General features: G+C 43.3%; 1 protein-coding gene across 1 annotated transcript in view; it reads left to right on the forward strand.

Moving 5' to 3' along the window:
- nme6 (NME/NM23 nucleoside diphosphate kinase 6) overlaps nucleotides 1–20,544 on the forward strand; it is a 40,104-nt gene extending 19,560 nt beyond the window's left edge. Inside the window, exons 5-6 of the mRNA XM_084314891.1 lie at nucleotides 2,176–2,336; nucleotides 19,859–20,544. Of these exons, the coding sequence (XP_084171017.1) occupies nucleotides 2,176–2,336; nucleotides 19,859–20,010 (313 nt within the window). The 3' untranslated portion in view covers nucleotides 20,011–20,544. The remainder of the gene's footprint in view (nucleotides 1–2,175; nucleotides 2,337–19,858) is intronic.
- Nucleotides 20,545–21,840: the final 1,296 nt, after the last annotated feature.

The raw sequence follows: 21,840 nt of genomic DNA on the forward strand, positions 1-21,840 counted from the left end.
TCTGATGTCTGTGTAGCAACAACACCGTCTCATTAGGTAAGTGATAACATCATTATCTCTCTCTGATGTCTGTGTAGCAACAACACCGTCTCATTAGGTAAGTGATAACATCATTATCTCCCTCTGATGTCTGTGTAGCAACATCACCATCTCATTAGGTAAGTGATAACATTATTATCTCTCTCTCTCTGACGTCTGTGAAGCAACATCACCATCTCATTAGGTAAGTGATAACATTATTATCTCTCTCTCTCTGACGTCTGTGAAGCAACATCACCGTCTCATTAGGTAAGTGATAACATTATTATCTCTCTCTCTCTGACGTCTGTGAAGCAACATCACCATCTCATTAGGTAAGTGATAACATTATTATCTCTCTCTCTCTGACGTCTGTGAAGCAACATCACCGTCTCATTAGGTAAGTGATAACATTATTATCTCTCTCTCTCTGACGTCTGTGAAGCAACATCACCCTCTCATTAGGTAAGTGATAACATTATTATCTCTCTCTCTCTGACGTCTGTGAAGCAACATCACTGTCTCATTAGGTAAGTGATAACATTATTATCTCTCTCTGACGTCTGTGTAGCAACATCACTCTCTCATTAGGTAAGTGATGACATTATTATCTCTCTCTCTGACGTCTGTGTAGCAACATCACCATCTCATTAGGTAAGTGATGACATTATTAATCTCTCTCTCTCTGACGTCTGCGTAGCAACATCACCGTCTCATTAGGTAAGTGATAACATTATTATCTCTCTCTGACGTCTGTGTAGCAGCATCACCGTCTCATTAGGTAAGTGATAACATTATTATCTCTCTCTGACATCTGCGTAGCAACATCACTGTCTCATTAGGTAAGTGATGACATTATTATCTCTCTCTCTCTGACGTCTGCGTAGCAACATCACCGTCTCATTAGGTAAGTGATAACATTATTATCTCTCTCTGACGTCTGTGTAGCAACATCACCGTCTCATTAGGTAAGTGATAACATTATTATCTCTCTCTGACGTCTGCGTAGCAACATCACCGTCTCATTAGGTAAGTGATAACATTATTATCTCTCTCTCTCTGACGTCTGTGAAGCAACATCACCGTCTCATTAGGTAAGTGATAACATTATTATCTCTCTCTGACGTCTGTGTAGCAACATCACCATCTCATTAGGTAAGTGATAACATTATTATCTCTCTCTGACGTCTGAAGCAACATCACCATCTCATTAGGTAAGTGATAACATTATTATCTCTCTCTCTGACGTCTGTGAAGCAACATCACCATCTCATTAGGTAAGTGATAACATTATTATCTCTCTCTCTGACGTCTGTGAAGCAACATCACCGTCTCATTAGGTAAGTGATAACATTATTATCTCTCTCTGACGTCTGTGTAGCAACATCACCGTCTCATTAGGTAAGTGATTATCTATATCTTGCATACGAGGTGGTCCGCGGAATTTCTTGATAACAATTACATTAGTGGTCCGGATAAACAAAAAGTTTGGGAACCACTGAATTCGTTGATTTAATAGGCAATTCTGTAAAATTGTGTTTCCCCACATACAATCACCCAGAAGGACCTCTTCTCTAGTCCATACCAGAGACTAGGGATGCACCGATCCGACTTTTTCAGTCCCGATACCGATACCTGGGCTTTGGGTATCTGCCGATACCGAGTACCGATCCGATACCCATTGTTCAATTAATAAACTGTATCAATGCCTCACTGTGTGGAAGAGACTGGGATCATTCTTTTGTGCAAGGCAACATCAGGCTTGACTTAAAACATTACTTTCCTAACTTAGTGAAACAAAATGTAACAAATTAACACATAGATATAAATGTACTGAATTGTTATTTATAATTGTATTTATTATATTATTATATATAAAAAAAAAAAACATATATATATATATATTCTTTACCCGATCCAGCTATTTTAGTCATATCGGGGCCGATATCAATATCGGATCGGTGCATCCCTACCAGAGACGGCATGAATAAAAAAGCAACACGTGCAACTTATCGACTAACTAAGTCTCGGTCGACTAACACCAAAGCGACCAATCTGTCTATTAAGAGGAGGCAGCCCCCTAAAGACAACGTTTTGACCAAAGAAAACAGGGTCTGCTCAAAATCTTGACATGATCCGTTGTACCGTCTCCTCCAGCGGTCCGCTGCGGGCGTACATCCTGGCCCGAGAAGATGCCGTGAGCCACTGGAGGGAGCTGATGGGGCCCACCAAGGTGTTCAGGGCCCGGCACACCTCGCCCACCACCATACGGGGCCAGTTCGGCCTGACGGACACCAGGAACAGTACCCATGGCTCAGGTATACACAGCTGTTCCTTATGTTGCTGGAACACCAATAACAGTATCCATAAGACTGATGTGATATACATTTACATTTAGTCATTTAGCTGACGCTTTTATCCAAAGCGACTTACAAGTTCTGTACGACAGGTCATCAAGAAGGGCACAACTCTATCAGCTGAGTAACAATGTTCATCAAAGTGTTGAGTGCTACAGTGTAGGTTAGTTTATTAGGACAAGTGCATGACAGTAAGGTTAGTTAGGGCTAGATTTATTTATTTATATATATTTTTTCAGATAATGGTTGAAGAAGTGCGTCTTTAGTCGACGGTGAAAGATTGGACGGGTTTCGGCTGTCCTAACTGGGGTGGGCAGTTCATTCCACCATTGTGGGGCAAGGACTGAGAATAGGCGACGGCTTCTCTGATGACCCTCCCGGAGCTCGGATAGGAGTAGGTCTGAGGCGGCCAGAAGATGCAGAGCGTAGGGGTCTTGAGGGTGTGTAGTTAGAGACCATTGACCGGAGGTAGGCGGGAGCGGTTCCCTTTGCCGCACGGTATGCCAGGTCGAGGGCCTTGAAGCGGATTCGTGCAGCGATGGGGAGCCAGTGCAGGTCCCTGAGAAGTATACACAGCTGTTCCTTCTGCTGGAACACCAATAACAGTATCCATAGACGTGACGTGATATAGACATGTTTCTCGTCCGTGTCGAAAGTGAGTTGCAGTCAGTTAGAAGTCCAGAAGGCAGAAAGACATTTAGAAATTAGTGAAGGAGAGGAGACGGCTGAGAAAGCAGTGGAGATTGATTGATTGATTGAAAACTTTATTAACAGATTGCAGAATGGGTACAGTACAGCTCAATACATACAATTGTTAAGGGGATGCAGACCAGAGAAAGACTTTCGTCTTGTTTACTTCAGGGTCCCCCATTTTCAATTCATCATAACATATATGACATACATGACATACAGATAGACAGTACTGCTACATCTATACATTTATGACATACGTACCAGATTTACAAATACAGTACTGTTTGTGATACAAAAAGAGTCCAGAAAAGAGAGTATATACATTTGACGTAGAAACTGTACATTGGAGGAGGTTGGGTAGGTGGGGGTGGGGTTGAGGGGGGGGGGGGACTGTACATTGGCGTGGGTGGGGTGGGGGGGGGTTGGGTAGGAGGGGTGGGTGGGTGGGTGGGGGACACTGTACAACTGTACAAGCAAAACTGTACAATGGAATATTGACAAAACCATACTTGGTCATTTACTGTACATTGGAGGGGGTTGGGTTAGGACATTTACAGGGGCCAGTTTCGAATTGCAGTCTCCCGTAGAGATTGGTCCAGATTGGTCCAGAGAAAGGCGTCAGTAGATGAGAGAGGGAATTAATGTTTTGCAGGAAGAGCTAAGAAATCGGTTAGCAGTACTCGGGCGGGGGGGAACAAGGAGCATTTTATAGGGATCCAAAAGCAACTCAAAGCTTCAAAGCAAGAGGTAGATATTATATATATATATTTTTACTATATTTGAAATAATATTTATAAAAACAAAAGATATTACTTTTATAGAGAATGTGCCTATTGCTAGAACTAAATAAATGCGTGCCACTTTGAAGTTTGAGTATAAAAAGGACGTTACTCCTACATTACTCCTGACAGTGTGACGAAGTCTGATTTAGATATCAAGTGCCTAAAAACAAGCACAACTCCCTCAATAATGGCCCAATTCCACATGCTATTGGTCAGAATCACTAGCTATGACAGCTGATGATACAAAAATTGTCGAGATTCACATGAACCATAACGATAACGATACCTTGAGTATCAACCATGATGTTTTATCTTGTCAGTTTGTGCTCTCGGTGACGGTTTAAGCATGTGTTCCAACAAAAGCCTGGCTAACACCTTCGGTTCACGGCCCAGTGGCACAAGGCAGAGGCAGCATTTGGCCGAGAGACACAACAAACACTCCTATTTGTTGATCTAGAAAAGCCCTCTGTGGGAAACAACCATGCTGGATAGGAACCGTGGACTCTGTCTAACCTGCTCAAATGACTTTGGCTTTATGCTCCAGGTCGTCCCCGAGTCTGTTCAGAACGTCGGGTTTTTAGTTTATGTGCCCCAAACGTTATGGAACGATCTTCAACGCACACCCTAAAAATTGATACTCTCTTGATCTTTCATAAGTTTAGAATCGGTCGTGATCACAAACCACTCCATTTCAGTATGTACTTGTTTCAACTGATTGTTCTTTCTTGATATTTCTCAATTTCCCCAATATATATATATATATATATATGCGCTGAAAGACAAGTGAAGGACAAACATTGTCACATTATGCTTTCAGCCAAATGGTGGAGTTTTGTTATACAGTCTCTTCACACTTAACCAACCAGTACCAGTGCCGTTGTGTTGAGTGTCGGTTGGGTGTTGTCGCCGTTGTTGTTGTTGTCCGGTTTGACGACAGTATCTGTCACAAGCTCCGCTCCAATTTTTGTTAATTTCGCCTAAAAACCACAACACTAATGTGTTTAAACCTCGACGTATATATTAACTAAGACCTTCAACTAACTATATCAACAGTAAACGCAGCATGCCAGCAAAGAAGTCAAGTCAAGTCAAGTCAAGAGTTTTAATTGTCACGGCATACAGGTATACAATGAAATGCGGGTGGTCTTGCCCGCAACGATGTGCAATACAGTGGTACATATAATAGAATCAAAGAAGGAAACAACATTGTGCAGTAACAGGTAGCAGGTAACATGGAGTGACATCTCGGTATCTGTACATAGTTATTTACAGAGCATGTGGGACATGCTAGTTAGCTTTGGTAGTGCAATACACTGTTCCTGTTATTTTTTTTTATTTTTTTTTTATTTGTCTTTTTCCCCCTCCATTTTCCTCCGATTTTCTCCCATCCCAATGTTAGTCGTATGCCAATTCCCAGTCCCTTCCTGGTCGCTGCGCACTTACCCCCCACAGTCAGATCATCTGGGAGAGTGGAGGCTACCACGTGCTTCCTCCGACACACGTCCAGCCAATCACCGCTTCTTTTCACCTGGCAGCGCGGATTCTCATTGAGAGGGCGTAGCGTGTGGGAGGACTACACTATCCCCCTCACGTCCAATCCGCGCTTAGCAGGCGCCCCGACCGAACTGTAGGAGTCGCTGTTTACAACGACCCGGACCCACCCCGCCAGCTTCTCCCACCCTCTGATACAGCCAATTGTATCAGTGCAGACGGCCAGCCAAGCTGGTGACAACCCCGGAGCTGTGAGCTCAGGTGGTAGAGACGCTGTTTCGCCTTCTTTACTACTGTGTCTATGTGTGTTGACCATGTCAGGTCCTCTGAGATGTGGACCCCCAGGTACTTGAAGCTGCTCACCCTGTCCACGGTAGCCCCGTTAATCATCAGTGGTGTGTGCGTCTCCTGCTGTCCTCTCCTATAATCCACGATCAGCTCCTTGGTTTTACCAATGTTCAGGAGCAGGCTGTTGTCCTGGCACCAGCGTTCCAGTACCTCAACCTCCTCCCGGTAGGCCTTCTCGTCGTTGGCCGAGATCAGCCCCACCACCACCGTGTCATCTGCGAACTTCACTATGGAGTTGGAGCTGAACTTGGCCACACAGTCGTGTGTGTAGAGTGAGTACAGCAGGGGGCTCAGAACACAGCCCTGGGCGGACCCGATGATCAGGGTGATGGTGTTGGAGATCTGACCCCCCACCCTGACCGCCTGGGGTCTTTCGCTCAGAAAGTCCAGTACCCAGGCGCTCAGGGCGGAGCTCAGACCTAGCTCGATCAGCTTGTCCACCAGTCTGGTGGGGACTATGGTGTTGAACGCTGAGCTGTAGTCAATGAACAACAGTCTCACATAGCCCCCCTTCTGACGGTCAAGGTGCGAGAGGGTGCTGTGCAGTACCTGGGAGACCGCGTCGTCGGTGGACCTGTTTGTCCTGTATGCAAATTGCATAGGGTCCATATCACTGGGGAGGGAGGCACAAATGTGGTCCTTGACCAGCCTCTCGAAAAATTTCATGACCACAGAGGTGAGTGCCACCGGTCTGTAGTCATTTGGACATGCTGGGGAGGGTTTCTTCGGCACAGGGATGATGGTAGACATCTTGAAGCAGGCAGGGACCACTGACTCCGCCAGTGATTGATTAAATATGCCGGTGAACACAGGGGCCAGCTGGTTGGCACAGGTCTTGAGTATACGTCCTGTTATGCCATCTGGGCCAGCAGCCTTCCTGGTGTTCACCTGCATAAATGCTCTTCTCACACTGTGTTCCGACAACGAGAGAGCGTCCCCCCCCCCCTCGCGGTTGCCCCCCCCCCCTCCACAACAGCCGGCGCGCCAGTGACGTCACTAGCCGGAGAGCCAGCAGCGCCACTGTCTACACCAAACCGAGCGTAGAAGATGTTGAGCTTGTCCGTGAGGGAGGCGTCGTCGCTCCCCATTGAGGGGGCGCTGACTTTATAGTCAGTTATTGTCTTCAGTCCCTGCCATAATCCTCTTGTGTCGTTTTGTGCCATTTGTGTCTCCAGTTTATCAGCATATGTCCTCTTAGCAAGTTTGACAGCCTTGCGTAGAGTATAGACTGAAGCCTTATACTCCTCCATGTTTCCTGACTCTCTACCCAGGTTGTAGGCGGTGGTACGAGAGTTCAGAGCTGCTCTAATAGTGCTATCCACCCACGGTTTCTGGTTTGGGAAAATCCGCACCGTTTTCCTGGGGACAATACCATTGGCTATTGTTGTGATGTAGCACACCACTGTGTCTGCTAGCTCACTGACGTCACTGGCGCTTCCTTTGAACATATCCCAATCCGTGTCTGCAAGCACGTCCTGGAGCGTGGCCTCTGATTCGTCGGTCCACTTCTTTGTCTCACGTGACACGACGGCGTCACGTGATCTCTGTTGATATGCCGGAAATAGCAAGATGGAGTCATGATCGCTCGAGCTTGTGGACCCCGTTAATGGCGGAGCGGCTACTGCCTTGTAACCGGCTTTGAACGGGGAATAACAGTGGTCGAGTGTGTTTTTCCCTCTGGTGGAGCAAGCGATGTGCTGAAAAAAGGACGGCATCACTTTCTTCAGGTTGGCCTGGTTGAAATCGCCGGCCACTACCATCGCTGCGTCTGGGTGTTTGATCTGGTGTCTGTTGAGATGATCGTGTAGTTCGCCCAGCGCTTTGCCCGTATTCGCGTGTGGGGGGATATACACGGCAGTCATGACGACCGCGGTGAACTCCCTCGGGAGGTGAAACGGACGACATAGGATAGAAAGATGTTCCAAGTCCGGCGAACACGAGTTTGAGAGAACCTGCACCCCCTCGGGATTAACCCAGGAATTGAAAGATAACTCAAAAGGCGTGAAGCAGATTCTCCAACGGTAGACGGCGCGGTGACACATTCCACAGTGAAAGGAAAAGCAGACGCTACTGAGAACAAAAAGCCAGACAATCGCATGGATTCCAATATTCCGACGACCTCAGCCGAGACAGTCATGGAGAGTATGTCACCCGACTTCAAAACGCTGATGACGGCTATGATGAAGATCTTAACCGACAAGGTTAATGATATTGCTAAAGCTGTGGAAAGAGCCGAGACTAATGCTACCGCATTTAAGATAGCCATAGAGGCTAAACTTGAAGAAATCAAGACACAGGTTGTAGCACAATCCGATCGCATAACGGCGGTTGCAAATACTGGGATCGAATACTCACGGAAACAAGATGAGAAGAATAAGGAACTATTTGAAACTATCGCCGAAGTATCGAAGGAAATGCAACTGGAAAACAAACAGCTCCGGCAGATGATCCATGACAACAAGGAGGAAAACTTGATCCATCTGCTAGAAATAGAACGGCACGCCCGCAGATTTAACCTCCGTATAGTGGGTTTGGATGAATCAGTCAACTGCACAGATGACAAGTTTGCTGCAGTCCTAGTCGAAATCCTAGGTTCTGAAATCCTATCTACAGAACCGATAGTGGACAAACGCTACAGAATTGGAACTGAAAACTACAACAACAACAACAACAAGGAAAGAGTGATAATTGCTAGTCTACGGGAAACTGCAACGAGACACGATTATCAGGGAATCACGCAAGAAATGGGGAAAACTGATGTACAAAGGGAAAAAAGTGTGGTTTTATGAAGACATGTGCAAGGAAGCCATAACTCTGCAGGCCCACTACAAGGGTGTAGTACACCGGCTATATGAGAAAGGTCTCCACCCCGTCTTACGGTATCCAGCTATTCTTTCCATAGTTGAGGGAGAAGGAAAGAGATTCGTGCTACGTTCGCTTGAGGCGGCAGAAGATTAGGTGAAGAATATAAAAAGTGGATGACAAGATTCATCTTTCATGGATAACTCTACAATTGCATGGACATCAAAAACGGCAACATACAAGCTTTTGACAACATTGAGAAATAAGTAATTTGATATAAAACGCTAAACACCATATATATATATAGATTCATGGTAATATGCAGATCATGATTTGATACCGACCATTTTGGAACATTCTAGAATTTTCTATTCTATTTTTCTTACTTGAAGGCTATGCATAGCTGTCAACCCTACCGTTTTTCCAGGGATTCTCCTGTTTTTTCAACCTTCTTCACGCCCTGTTCACGGTTCACGTATTGGCACGTATTTTGTACTTATTCATTTTTACAAAATGGCTGCAATTCCCCTCCGTGACGACAGGTGGCAGCAGTTTAGATTAGAACGTTATCACAGGAAGTCAGACCGGGAGACGGTTGCGACCCGAAGAAGAATAAGAACAGCGAGCGGATTTGCTCAGAGCTCAGGGGAGAGACTGATGCACCGAGGGTGTCAAATCAACTTAGCCAGTGTCTCTTGATTGCCCACTCTGTGGCTTTTGTCTCTGGAACAAAGGGTTTGCAAATCTTCTGTGGATAAAACAATACAAAGTTACTGTATGTGATGCAGGAATGTGTAAATGTGTTGGTGAACAGCCGTTTGCTCTGCGCCTCCCCTGTCGTCTCCTAAGGCCCCGTCCACACGAACGCTGGGTTTAATGTAACCGTGATTGTATGTGCGCAGTTGCACTGTTCGGCCACACACAACCGGGGATTTGCTACGCTGCAACCGCGGTCTTTAAAACCGGTGGCCAGGGTGGAGTTGTGCGGTTTTGCAGTTGCGTGTGGGCATAGCAACCGAGGTTATCCGAGGTTATTCCCAGTGTTTACGGCTGACGCAATTATTGTCCATGTTTACGGCAGACTGTCGCAAACAATAGCAAGTTAGAGAGGAGCAGAGCCAGCTACATCTGAGGGAACACCGTTTTGAAAAAGACAGCTACTGAAATGGAAGTGGTGGTGTCGGCTGTTCATGGATGTTATGCTCTGTTGATGACCGCGTTGCGCGAACAGAGGCGCATGGTCGAGAGTCGAAGAAGGATAGTGCTCCTCTTGTTTGCAAATACAACTACACGAAGACAGCGGCGATGCGCTCGCCAGCGGAGGTTCTGGACGAGACCAGGTCGGACCTCTAGCTGGTGGGATAATTTCGAGAATGAGGTAGTGTTGGAAGAAGAATGGCGAGAGAACTTTAGGATGTCCCGACCAGCACTACTGTCGCTGAGTGAAATGCTTCGCCCGCACATTCAAGGACAAACAACAGTCATGCGTTCGCCGGTCGGTGTGGTAAAGAAAGTAGCCTGCACTCTCTACTATCTAGCAGATGAGGGAAGACTGCGAAAGACAGCTAATGCATTTGGCTTGTCGAGACAGGTGGTCTCAAAAATAATCCGGCAGGTATCTCGGGCAATAACAATACACGTGGGCCCCCAATATATTCGTTTGCCTCGCACGGTTTCCGAAGTCCAAGAACTGACCACAGCCTTCGAAAGAGCCCATGTCATGCCACAATGCATCGGTGCGGTCGATTGTACACACATTGACATACGACAGCCGCTTAACAACTCCATGGATTACGTGAACAGGTGAGACAACCTTTCACTTTATATTGTATGACAGCTTTGTGTACAATACCATTGGATTAATTGATAAATCTGGTGTGTGCTGTGTGTGCCCATTAGGTGTGCTTGATTAATCAACTTATTAATCCAATAGTATAGGACAGGAAGCAAAGATAGTGAGTAACATGTGTAACGAAACAGGTGCTTCCCTTCTTTCTCCCCCCATCCCTCTGCAAATTTTTTAAACTGTACATTTGAGTAAAAATAGGTGCCTTAACAGTTATATTATGTTTTATTGCATGTATTTTTTTTTACCATGCATATCTTGTCATCTTATTTTTTCAATGCCTATTGTATTATATATTATTGTATTTTGCATTTAGCTCTAGAGATGGCCAATAATGTTATACTAGCTGCAACTATGCAAGTGACAAACATCTGACTGCCTTTTTACTTACAGGTGATCGAATGTGCTTTTGGAAGATTGAAAGCACGCTTTGGTGCACTGAGAAGACCGATGGACATCAATTTAGATGATCTCCCTTTCGTTATTTATGCCTGCTTTGTCCTCCATAACTACTGTGAGGCCCAACGTGAGACGTTGGACGAGCACATAGTCAGAGAGGCAGCACAGCAAGACCGGGACAACCAGCCTGCCGCTGACCGCAACTTCAGAGCAGACTGCGTCTCAGCAGAAGGAAAGAGGGTCAGGAGGGTCCTTACTGAATTCATGGATCCGTGAAAGAGGCTGCAAGTTCTCCTGTTCTCCTTGCAAAAGGGGAGCCGCAAGACAGTTGTGCTGACCTTCCAAGGTCTACAAAAGTTGTATTGTGTAACATGACAAATAAATATCTTGAATCTTGAACCTAGTCACCTAATCATATTGAATTGAAATTTTAGAATGTAGGTATTACTGCTGTCTAATATTAAGGCACCTATTTTTACTCATGTACAAACGAGTAAAGAAATGCAATATGTATATTGCCACACAATACTGTCTGGCTTTGCAGACATCTACACCACAAAACAATGCATGCCCACGGCCACACCCACGTGCCTGCCCCCACTACAACAAGCACCCACATCCAATTTACATTACACAAATTATCATACTAAAGGATACATGCATCCACTATGTACCCATACCTGAATATTCAAATCTTGTGTCTGCCAGAATCACACTGCCTACTTGAAAAGTGGCCATTGAACTTGACTGCTCATTATAGTACAATCTACGTTTAGAATGTAGGCATTACTGCTGTCTAATATTAAGGCACCTATTTTTACTCATGTACAAACGACCTGGTCAGTGTCGCTATACTTGTTGCCATACTCTTCATATTTGTATCTAGGGTATTTGCCATACTCCTCATATTTTCGTTTTGCTGCAACTCAGACGCCTCGAGCAGGTCAATGATCCTTTTCTTGGCCTTGACGTCTTCCTCGATCGCAAGCTGGAGCTGTCGAATCAGAATTGTATTTAAATTTAAGTTAAGACCACCGTGCACATTTCACATCTGTTACACAGAACATTTCTGCTTTATCACCAATGATGATTACCTGTGCGTCAGCAGAAAGCTTTCTTTTCAGGCGATCCTGTCTGTGTCCTTGGAGTCTTGCCTTTGGGGATAAAAAGATAGAAAGAAATTAGGCTAATTGTAAACCACATAAATCAGGTCATTGGCATTTGGTAATTTCATTTAGTCTTGTTTACATCAGGGTCCCCCATTTCAATTCATCATAACATATATGACATACGGATAGACAGTACTGTTACATCTAGACATTTATGACATACCAGATCTACAGATATACAGTACTGTTTGAGTACAAAAAACAAAAGAGTTTACAAAGAGAGTATACATTTGAGGGGGAAGAAACTGTACATTGGAGCAAGCATATAGTAATAGCTACCTGTAATAGATCCCTTCTTTGTCTCACCACAACTTGGTTGAGCCCTGGTTCTGGCGAATCTGATGCTTCTTCAATCTCCTGTTCAGAAGCCTCTGTAGTACTATCTTCTGGTACAATGAAATCAGCAGTTTCGATTCCCGATGGAAGAGCAGTGGTCGCAGGCGACCCACCCCACACTTGCTCACAAAGTTCAAAATACAAGAAGACCACTCTTCCAAAGCCACTCCTGGTACCTTTGTCAACTGCTCCTCGATATTTCAACTTTATTTGTTTGAGCTTGTTAATTAGTACTGCCTTGGTGATGTCCTCCTTCTTGTGTGGAAAGTCGGAGTCCGTTTCACAGCGATACTGCTCGAGGAATAACGCTAAAATGTCTGCATACTTGCTTTGTACGGACTCCCAGTCGACAGATTCTGTTATTTTATTCACCTTGTACTCGTTCGTGATACTCAGGAGTAGTTCGACCTCACTGTCGGTCCACAGGAAAGATTTTTGTGCTGCTGCCATGTTCGTTGATAGCTGTAGAATGTTTGTTTTGGCTGTGAGCAGGAGGGATGTTTTGTATACGGCAGTTCAGTTCCGGTAACGCTAAGCCCTTCTGATTGGTTGAGATGGCCTTCATGTCTGAACAACATCGCCGCCTACTGCTTTGGCATTGTATTACATTCTACTAAATGTATCGGTTGCAGGTATCCCAGCTCTGCCGTGAGTACGCAGGTATACACGGTTATACACCTGTGTTCACCGTGTGGACGGAGTTTTATTTTTTCAAACTTCGGTCATATTAAATCCAAACGCTCGTGTGGACAGGGCCTAAGGTTCACGCGTCCCCTCCTCCCATTCCTCCACGGAGAGCATGCCTTCACTGGCCCAATTTCCTGAATGCGATTTATAAATATAAATTGATCCGTTTTAAAAGTTGTCGTGTATTGTCATGGTATGACAAATACAGTTACTGGTAACTCGCAGGCATTGCAGAGATATTGAGGAAAAACTCAAAATCGCATTGGCTTTTTTTCTATCTCACTTTTCTCTGTAGATTGATTGAATTGATTGATTGAAAAGTTTATTAACAGATTGCAGAATGGGTACAGTACAGTACAGCTCAATACATACAATTAAGGGGATGCAGACCAGAAAGACTTTCGTCTTGTTTACATCAGGGTCCCCCATTTTCAATTCATCATAACATATATGACATACATGACATACAGATAGACAGTACTGCTACATCTATACATTTATGACATATCAGATTTGCAAATACAGTATTGTTTGTGATACAAAAGTGTCCAGAAAAAGAGTGTATATGCATTTGGACGTAGAAACTGTACAGACACACACACTGTTCCAAAAATGATATGCCCACTGCTAAATTAATGACCATAGGTATTTTTTATAGCTTTAACGAGTTGTAGTATTAATATGTAGCCTACAGTGATGAAGGTATAAAGACACTATGGTAATACATTGATTGATTGCTAATTTTAACAGATTGCAGAATGGGCACAATACAGTATGGCAAAATACACAAAGGGGATGCAGACCAGAGAAGGACTTCTTCCCCCATTTTCAATTACAGTCAAATCAAATACATTTACAGATTACAACCTTTATTTAATGGTTAATATTTTGATAAAATGTAATTTACTGTATTTTTATAGCATTTACACTTCAAGTAGGAACACAAAAGTAATCTGTAAAATAATACAGTGCATTTCCTGTATGGCTGGGTACATACAGGTTTTGACCAGCAGATGGCAAGCGACGAGGCAGCTCCATTGGGAGGGGGTGGGGCCGAGTGGGAGGGGGCGGGAACGAGGGGGCGGGGCCGGGGGAAGGGGCAGGGCTAAAATGTACACGTTTTGTCTCCTGCCTATGTTGACAGCTATGAGGCTATGAGTCATAATGGAATATTCTGGAATACACTGGATTGTTATTGTTCTAAGGCACGAGGAATGTACTGGAACATTAAAACATCAATCTGCAAGTCACGAGCAGTGGAATACAATACCTTTTTCAATGATGGCCCCGTGAAACAACAACGATATGAGACTTGGTCATGAAATAGACGTGAAGAACAACGACCACCATAACAGATTAATGATCACGCATGACGGGGGACGATCTGCATACAAGTATTTAAAAATCTCCTTGTCGTTTAGATGTGTAAACATGCAAAGGTATTTAAAAAAAAAATTAAGTAGATATTCCCGGATTATATGGGTTTTCGATATCTAATTCTAAACATCATTATTTCTTATTCTTTATTTCTTTATTCTGAAATGTTCTAACCAATAAATGTTAATAGAAGGTTTAAAAAAAAAAGAAAAAAATAGGTTTAAATGAGTATACCAATTGAGGTATAATTTTCATTCTGTTATAATTACATTAACGGGAGAGAGGCTTGGTCACAGGTGACATTCTATTAAATTAGAATTAAAAGTATAGATCCTATGGTATACATAGGAAAGCTTAGGATAAATTGCTCATTCTGGGCAGACCGGAGGTGCAGGAAAGGAAGAAGTTGTACGCGAAGGAGGTATCAAATAGGTACCTTGTACGACTCTGTAAGGGAGGGGGGATCAGTTTATTTTTTTTATATATATGTTTTTATGCTCGGCTCTCAACGGGACCTCAACAGTGGGATGTAGATCCATTGTGAATTCGCACTCCAGAAATATTACCAACAAATACAAATCAATATGTATAGATTATGGCTAGTTTGAATATAATGATCTGGAACACTGGGGGAATGAATAATCAACATAAACGCAAAAGCGTGCTCACATTGATGAAAAACAAACAGGTTGATGTGGCTCTCTTAAGCGAAACGCACATTTAGTGGGAGATGAAGCTACGTTAGCGGACAACACATACCATAACATTAGTCACTCTTCCTTTGGAACGAGAACCCGTGGAGTTGCTATAGTCGTGAAACGGAAATTGAATATTGAATTGAAGGGAGTATGGTCTGATGCAGATGGTCGGATAACCATAGCTAAGATTATACACAAGAATAGGAAAATAGCGTTGGTAGCGGTATATGCCCCAAATCTATACGAAACTAATTTCTACACTGCACTAACTAGGGAAATGTTAGACCTTCCAGAATACTCATTTATAATTGGTGCGGATTTTAATGCCATTTGGGACCCTGGGTTGGATAAATCTTATCCCAACTTTTCCAACGAACAAAAAGTCATCTAATGCGTTAAAGGATTGGGCAAAGAATACAGGTGTAAATGATCTATGGCGATCACTCAACCCCACGACCCGGAAGTACTCTTGTCGATCAGCAAGACATAAAACACTCTCCAGAATAGATTATGTTTTCGCAACACCGAGACTATTTGATAACTATGAAGTGGAGATGGTACCCAATGCATTATCAGATCACTGTTATTTACTCCTAAAAGGATCATTTGGTGTACTATCATCCCGAGCCCCAAGATGGCGCTTTAACACGACACTGCTGAATAACAAGGAATTCATTACACAACTCAAAGAAGCTCTTTCAGTATTCCTACCAGAGAATGTGAACTCGGTGCCGGACCCGAGAATATTATGGATGTCGGTAAAGGGAATGATCAAGGATTTCACTGATAGCTTTTCATCCAAAATACGCAAGAATCGATGCTCAAAACTGGCAGAACTAGAAACGCTTTACTCTACATTATTTACTTCTTTACAATATAACGACTCGGTTCGACTGGAATCTCAAGTTAATTTACAAAAAATAGAGAGTAACGCCATTTACAAACAACAATCTGAAGTACAAATACGTAGCACAAGACGACAGCATTACTCTCAAGGTTCCAAACCAAGTCACCTACTAGCTACGCGATTAAGAGTTAACGCAACATTTGCAGATATAACTTCCATTAAAGCACAACAAGGACTTGTAACAGACACCAAATAAATAAACGCGTCATTCAAAGAATTCTACTCCAACTTGTATAAATCAGAAACGACCTTCGATCAAAACAAAATGGACACATATCTTAATCAAATTAACCTCTCCAAACTTTCAGAGGATGATGCTAAACAGTTAGAAACACCAATCACACTAAAGGAACTCAGGAAGGCCATATCCGAAATGCAAAGTGGTAGGGCTCCTGGAAGAGACGGTATCCCACCAGAAATGTACCTCTCATGCTGGGACATAATTGGACCCCTATTACTTAATATGATTTTATACTCAGTCAAGGAGGGGAACTTTCATAAGAACGACAATATTGCACTCATAACAGTCCTCCTTAAAAAAGACAAAGACCCCACCGAGTGCGGTAGTTATAGACCCTTAAGCCTCCTCGGAACCGATATCAAACTGTTCTCTAAGGTATTAGCCATCAGACTTCAAAAGCATATGACGTCTTTAGTTCATCCGGATCAAACTGGCTTCATAAGAAACCGTTTGATCACTGACAACATAAGACGATTACTATACGTACTAGATGCCAGCAAGGACGACACCACACCTAAGGCGATGCTGTCCCTGGATGCAATGAAAGCTTTTGATGGTATTGGTCGTATCTATGGGCAGTATTAGAAAGGATGGGGTTAGGAAAAGGATTCATTGATATGATTAAAGTATTATACAAAGACCCATCGGCCATGATTACAACAGGTATAATCACCTCTGGAATATTTCCGGTATCACGCTCTTCTAGACAGGGTTTCCCTCTTAGTCCCGGACTATTCGATTTATCACTAGAACCTTTAGCACAATATATAAGACAATCCCAACTCATAGAACCAATCGTAATCAAGGGCACACAACACAAAATTAGTCTATATGCGGACGACGTAATACTGTTCATGCAAAACCCTAACACCGCAATGCCTCATCTTCTCAAGTTGATTAATGACTTTGGCGACCTATCAGGATTTAAGATAAACTGGCCAAAGTCGGCTTTCCTTCCACTGAACGCCCCTGCAAAAAATACAAGTCTTCCAGAAGAAATACCAATGGTTAAACACTTTAGATGTTTGGGAGTTGAAGTATTCCCTACCATAAGCCAAACGGTGAAACACAATTACATAGAAATCCAAAATAAAATAAAATACGACTTTGACAGGTGGTCAACACTTAAAAACTCAGTACAGGCACAGGTTTCAATAGTTAAGATGGATGTCTTACCTAGAATCAACTTCATCAGCTCAATGCTTCCGTTACCCCCTCCAGATGGTTACTGGAAAAAATTACACTCTTCCGCATATACATTTATTTGGAATAACAAACCACCACGTATAAAAAGATCCACCGCACAGAGAAACAAAGCCGACGGAGGTATGGCATTTCCAAATTTGTTCCACTATTTTAAGGCGTACACTTTAAGACCACTGACAACCTGGTTTGAACCCCAAGCATCAGTATCCTGGAGAAATTTAGAAGTAAATATAGTAGCACCACAGAGACTGCAGGACATAGTATACACCAAAGTATCAATTAAGCAATGCAAACTGAAATTTGGCCCCATAATTACTCATGCGATCCGGATATGGCGTGAAACACAAAAAAAATATTCTAACCCACATAAATGGCATAATCATACTCCCTTATTCAATAACAATGCACTCCTGATTGGAAAACGACCTATAAGATTCCCTAGATGGGAAAAGCAAGGCATACATACATTAGGAGATGTTTTCAACAAACAGGGTATTTGTAGTTATGATGAAATAGATTTTTTTTTTATCTCACCGGTTCCACATATTATTTTTACGCACAATTATTGTTATGTTTGAAGGCTCACGGTGTTCCATTAAGGATACCAATTGCACACCACAGATACCACACATTTTTCTATGAAAGAGAGACATCGAGAGGTTTTGTATCAGATTTTTATCATCAATTACTAACGGCCTCGTATGAAACCCTCCACCTAGACTCTATTTGGAGGAGGGATATACCAGACCTGGAAAAAGATTTTGATTGGCAAGAAGCCTGGGCAAATGTTCGACTTGCATCAAGGGACCATCAACAAATCAATCTTAACTATATTCATAGGACATACTTGACTCCTATAAGACTGAACAGAATGGGTCTTAAACAAGACTCCAAATGCTCCTTATGTACAAATGGGGACGAGGGGACATTTATGCACATGTACTGGGACTGCCCACCAGTTAAGATATTCTGGAAAGAAGTGACCCAGCAATTATCAAATCTCTTAATTCTGAATATACCTGTACACCCCTCTGTATTACTGCTGAATGATGTTTTTGAGTATGCAGTACCTATACAGCTAAAGAGATTGGTTTTATCTGGTATTACAGTGGCTAAAAAACTGATAGCATCACGATGGATTCAACCGGAAAAAATGTGCCGAAAGGTCTGGATTCTTACATATCTCATATAAAGGAATACAGTACAAATATACAGAAGTCTACAGTAAGTGTAATATTGCACAGTGTTGTGCATTTATAATCAGTAGCTTAGGCTACATAGTAGGCTAATGACAGCCTATTCTAGTCTAGCAGGTGCTGGTATAGACTAGTAATGTTGATTTTCAGTCATCTATGACATTTTTTGCCTAGATATACCGTATATCTAGGCAAAAAATGTCATATATGTCATATATTATACGTCTATACCAGCACCTGCTAGACTAGAATAGGCTGTTATTAGCCTACTATGTAGCCTAAGCTACTGATTATAAATGCACAACACTGTGCAATATTACACTTACTGTAGACTTCTGTATATTTGTACTGTATTCCTTTTACTGTATATTTAATTCTATCTTATCATTCTCACAACACAACACCCCCTCTAATGCCCCTCTAATGGAACATTCCAGGTGGATGTGCGTTGCGTCACACTCCGTGGCCAATCTGCGCATGTGCATGGGGAAATCGATGCTTAAAAATTGTCTTTTTCGCTGCCAATTTAGTTCTGATCGATTAGGAATGTCTCGCGCCGTGTTCAGGAGACTCAGGCGCATACAAGTCTATTGGATCATGTCTCTAGCACCCCCACAGCCGTATCTGCAATCACTTAATGTCAAGGCTCTCATCCACATTCATTCATTTGACCCCCCCGCAATCTCCTCCCCGATTTCAGAATCCCGGAAGTGTTGCGGTGGTCTATTGTTTCCTAGCTATGTGGACTTATATTAATAGGATCTACCGGTATGTCTCTAATTCTCATATTGGCGCATTCTTCCAATTTTCCTCTCACAATATTCTGAACTGAACACTGAACTGAGTCATCTGAAAATGTGCATATCTGTGAGATTTCTCAGCTGCATAATAATGTGGCAGTTGGTGTGGCAGTTGGCACCAGGCCACACAGTGGTTGGAGCCCAGCCTCAAAACGGCTTAAGATCTTGAGGTAGAAAAATGCTGTTTTTGAGTACTTGATTAGAAATACAAAACAATGATTTTTTTTTTGAAAAAAAACGTACAGAGGTGTTCCATAGACTCACAGGAATTGTGTAAAAGTGCCCAAATAGTGAAAGAAATAGTAAAATAGTTCCCCTTTACTTAAAATGTTAACGTATCATTTTGAACCTGAAAGAGACAAAGGAAGACACAAAATACTGCTAAACTAGGTAGCTAAAATATGTGACTTTATTCGTCAAAAATACTGGTTAAAATTGTGTGTTTGTTGATGTATGTTTTCAGTTTTTTGTATACAAAATAATAATAATAATTCTTCCGTCTCAGACTCTGTGGAATCGGCGCGCCGGGAGATCCACTTCTTCTTCCCAGAGTTCTGCATGGAGGAGTGGATGAGGACGGAGGAGCCGTTATTCCGTGTCGGGGAGATGGAGTATGACCGGCAGAGAGAGATCCACACACTTCAAACAAAAGGCTGACTCGATAACAGACAAAAAGAAAAGGGAGAACTCGAATTTGAACCCTTTCACTACCACACTACATAAGGTTAACCCGTTCACTACCACACGACATACTACAGTGAAAGGGTTAACCTTCTGTAGTCTGATAGTGAAAGGGTTAACCCTTTGTTGTGTGGCAGTGAAAGGGTTAACCTTCTGTATTGTCTCAGTGAAAGGGTTAACCCTTTGGTAGTGTGGTAGTGAAAGGGTTAAGATAAGGGTTGAGTCGATGTAGTCATGGAAACGTTCCAAAATGGCGTGCCCTTCACCATTGGGGGACAGAAATCACATTTTAAAAATACGTTTCTTTGTCTCCCATGTGCACTTCTTCTAGGTGGAGACCGCCGGGGCTGTTGTCCCGTCCTCTTCTTATGATTCAACCATATAGTTACTGATCCTGGACCAGTTACAGAATAATATTTATAGAACTGTGCAACGTTGGTCACCTACGAAATAAATGTAGGAGGAATCACTGCGTTTACACTTGCTTAGTTTGGTGCATAAACAAATAAAACCATGATATTAAACCATTGTGCCGTACTGTATTGTACCCAATTCTGCAATCTGTTAATACAGTTTTCAATCAATCAATCAATCAATCAATCAATCAATCAATCAACTATAGATATCCAGTAGAAAAAATATGGTTTGTACTAAAAAATAAGTAGATTTTCCAAACCTATGTTCTCATTATGCAGATTTTTCTTTATACATGCAGGAGAAACAATTGAGCCTGCAGACTGAAGAAGGCACTAGCCGACACAAATGTCTGTGATGTTTCTATTCTGTAACATAGAAGGTTTGGAAAATGTACTTCTTTTTAGAGGACGATCTGTGACGATATGGGTATCGATTCAGTGAGCAAAACTAGGCAGATATCTGCGTACATATACTGTATCAGCTGGTGATAGTGATGACCTTTTGTATTGATTGCATCGGTCTGATGAGAGAAACGTAAGGTTATGTATATAACCAAGTTCTAGGAATTCTGGTGACGCTCAGCGTCAGTCTGCACTGACTTCACTTCGTGCACGCGCACTGAATAAAAAATTCCACAATGTACCTTTACATACCAACATTCGTCTGGCCACACCCCTATCCGCTTACCTTCATAAGCAGGTGTGTGGTCACCTACTCGCCTCCTTCCCAAACTTTCACCACAAGGCGAGATCAAGGGCCGCAGCGGCGTCCTGACGCTGAGCGTCACCAGAATTCATAGAACTTGGTTATATACATAACCTTACGTTCTATTTCATTCTGGCCTCCGCTCAGCGTCAGTCTGCACAAAAGCGGAAGCCAGAAGCTCGACAAATGTACCCCGCTGAGGCCCCCCACAACCATCAGACCGGGGAGGACCGAGCCCCCCGACCTTCCCTAATGGAGGGATACCCTCCCTATTGGAGGACGGAAGGGAGACGGATCCGACCGTGCGAAGAGGAATTCAAGCAACTCAACGCACAGGGTGAGCAGACCGTGGCTTGACCCCACGACTACGCACGCGCACAACCCGCATGCCACCAGGGAACGAACGGAAGGAACAACCCTCGTTACTGCCCCCAAAATCACAGGGTCAAGAGCAAACTCAAACCTGTGGCAAGGCCGTAGCAGCGGAGCGCGAAGGAAGACCCAGGCCCACCGAAGGGACTGGATCCCCTGGAAAAAGGGGGCCTGGAGAGGTCAATGATGCCAGGCATCAATACCCCACCAGGCGGTCACTTAGTGACACCGCCCCCCACATCGCCAGCGTATTCGGACAGGGCCCCTCCAAGAGCGGGCCCTTTCCCCCCATTAGTACGCCGCCTGGCACAC

The sequence above is a fragment of the Notolepis coatsorum genome (assembly GCF_963971535.1).
Source record: "Notolepis coatsorum genome assembly, chromosome: 5".
NCBI classification, from domain to species: Eukaryota; Metazoa; Chordata; class Actinopteri; order Aulopiformes; family Paralepididae; genus Notolepis; species Notolepis coatsorum.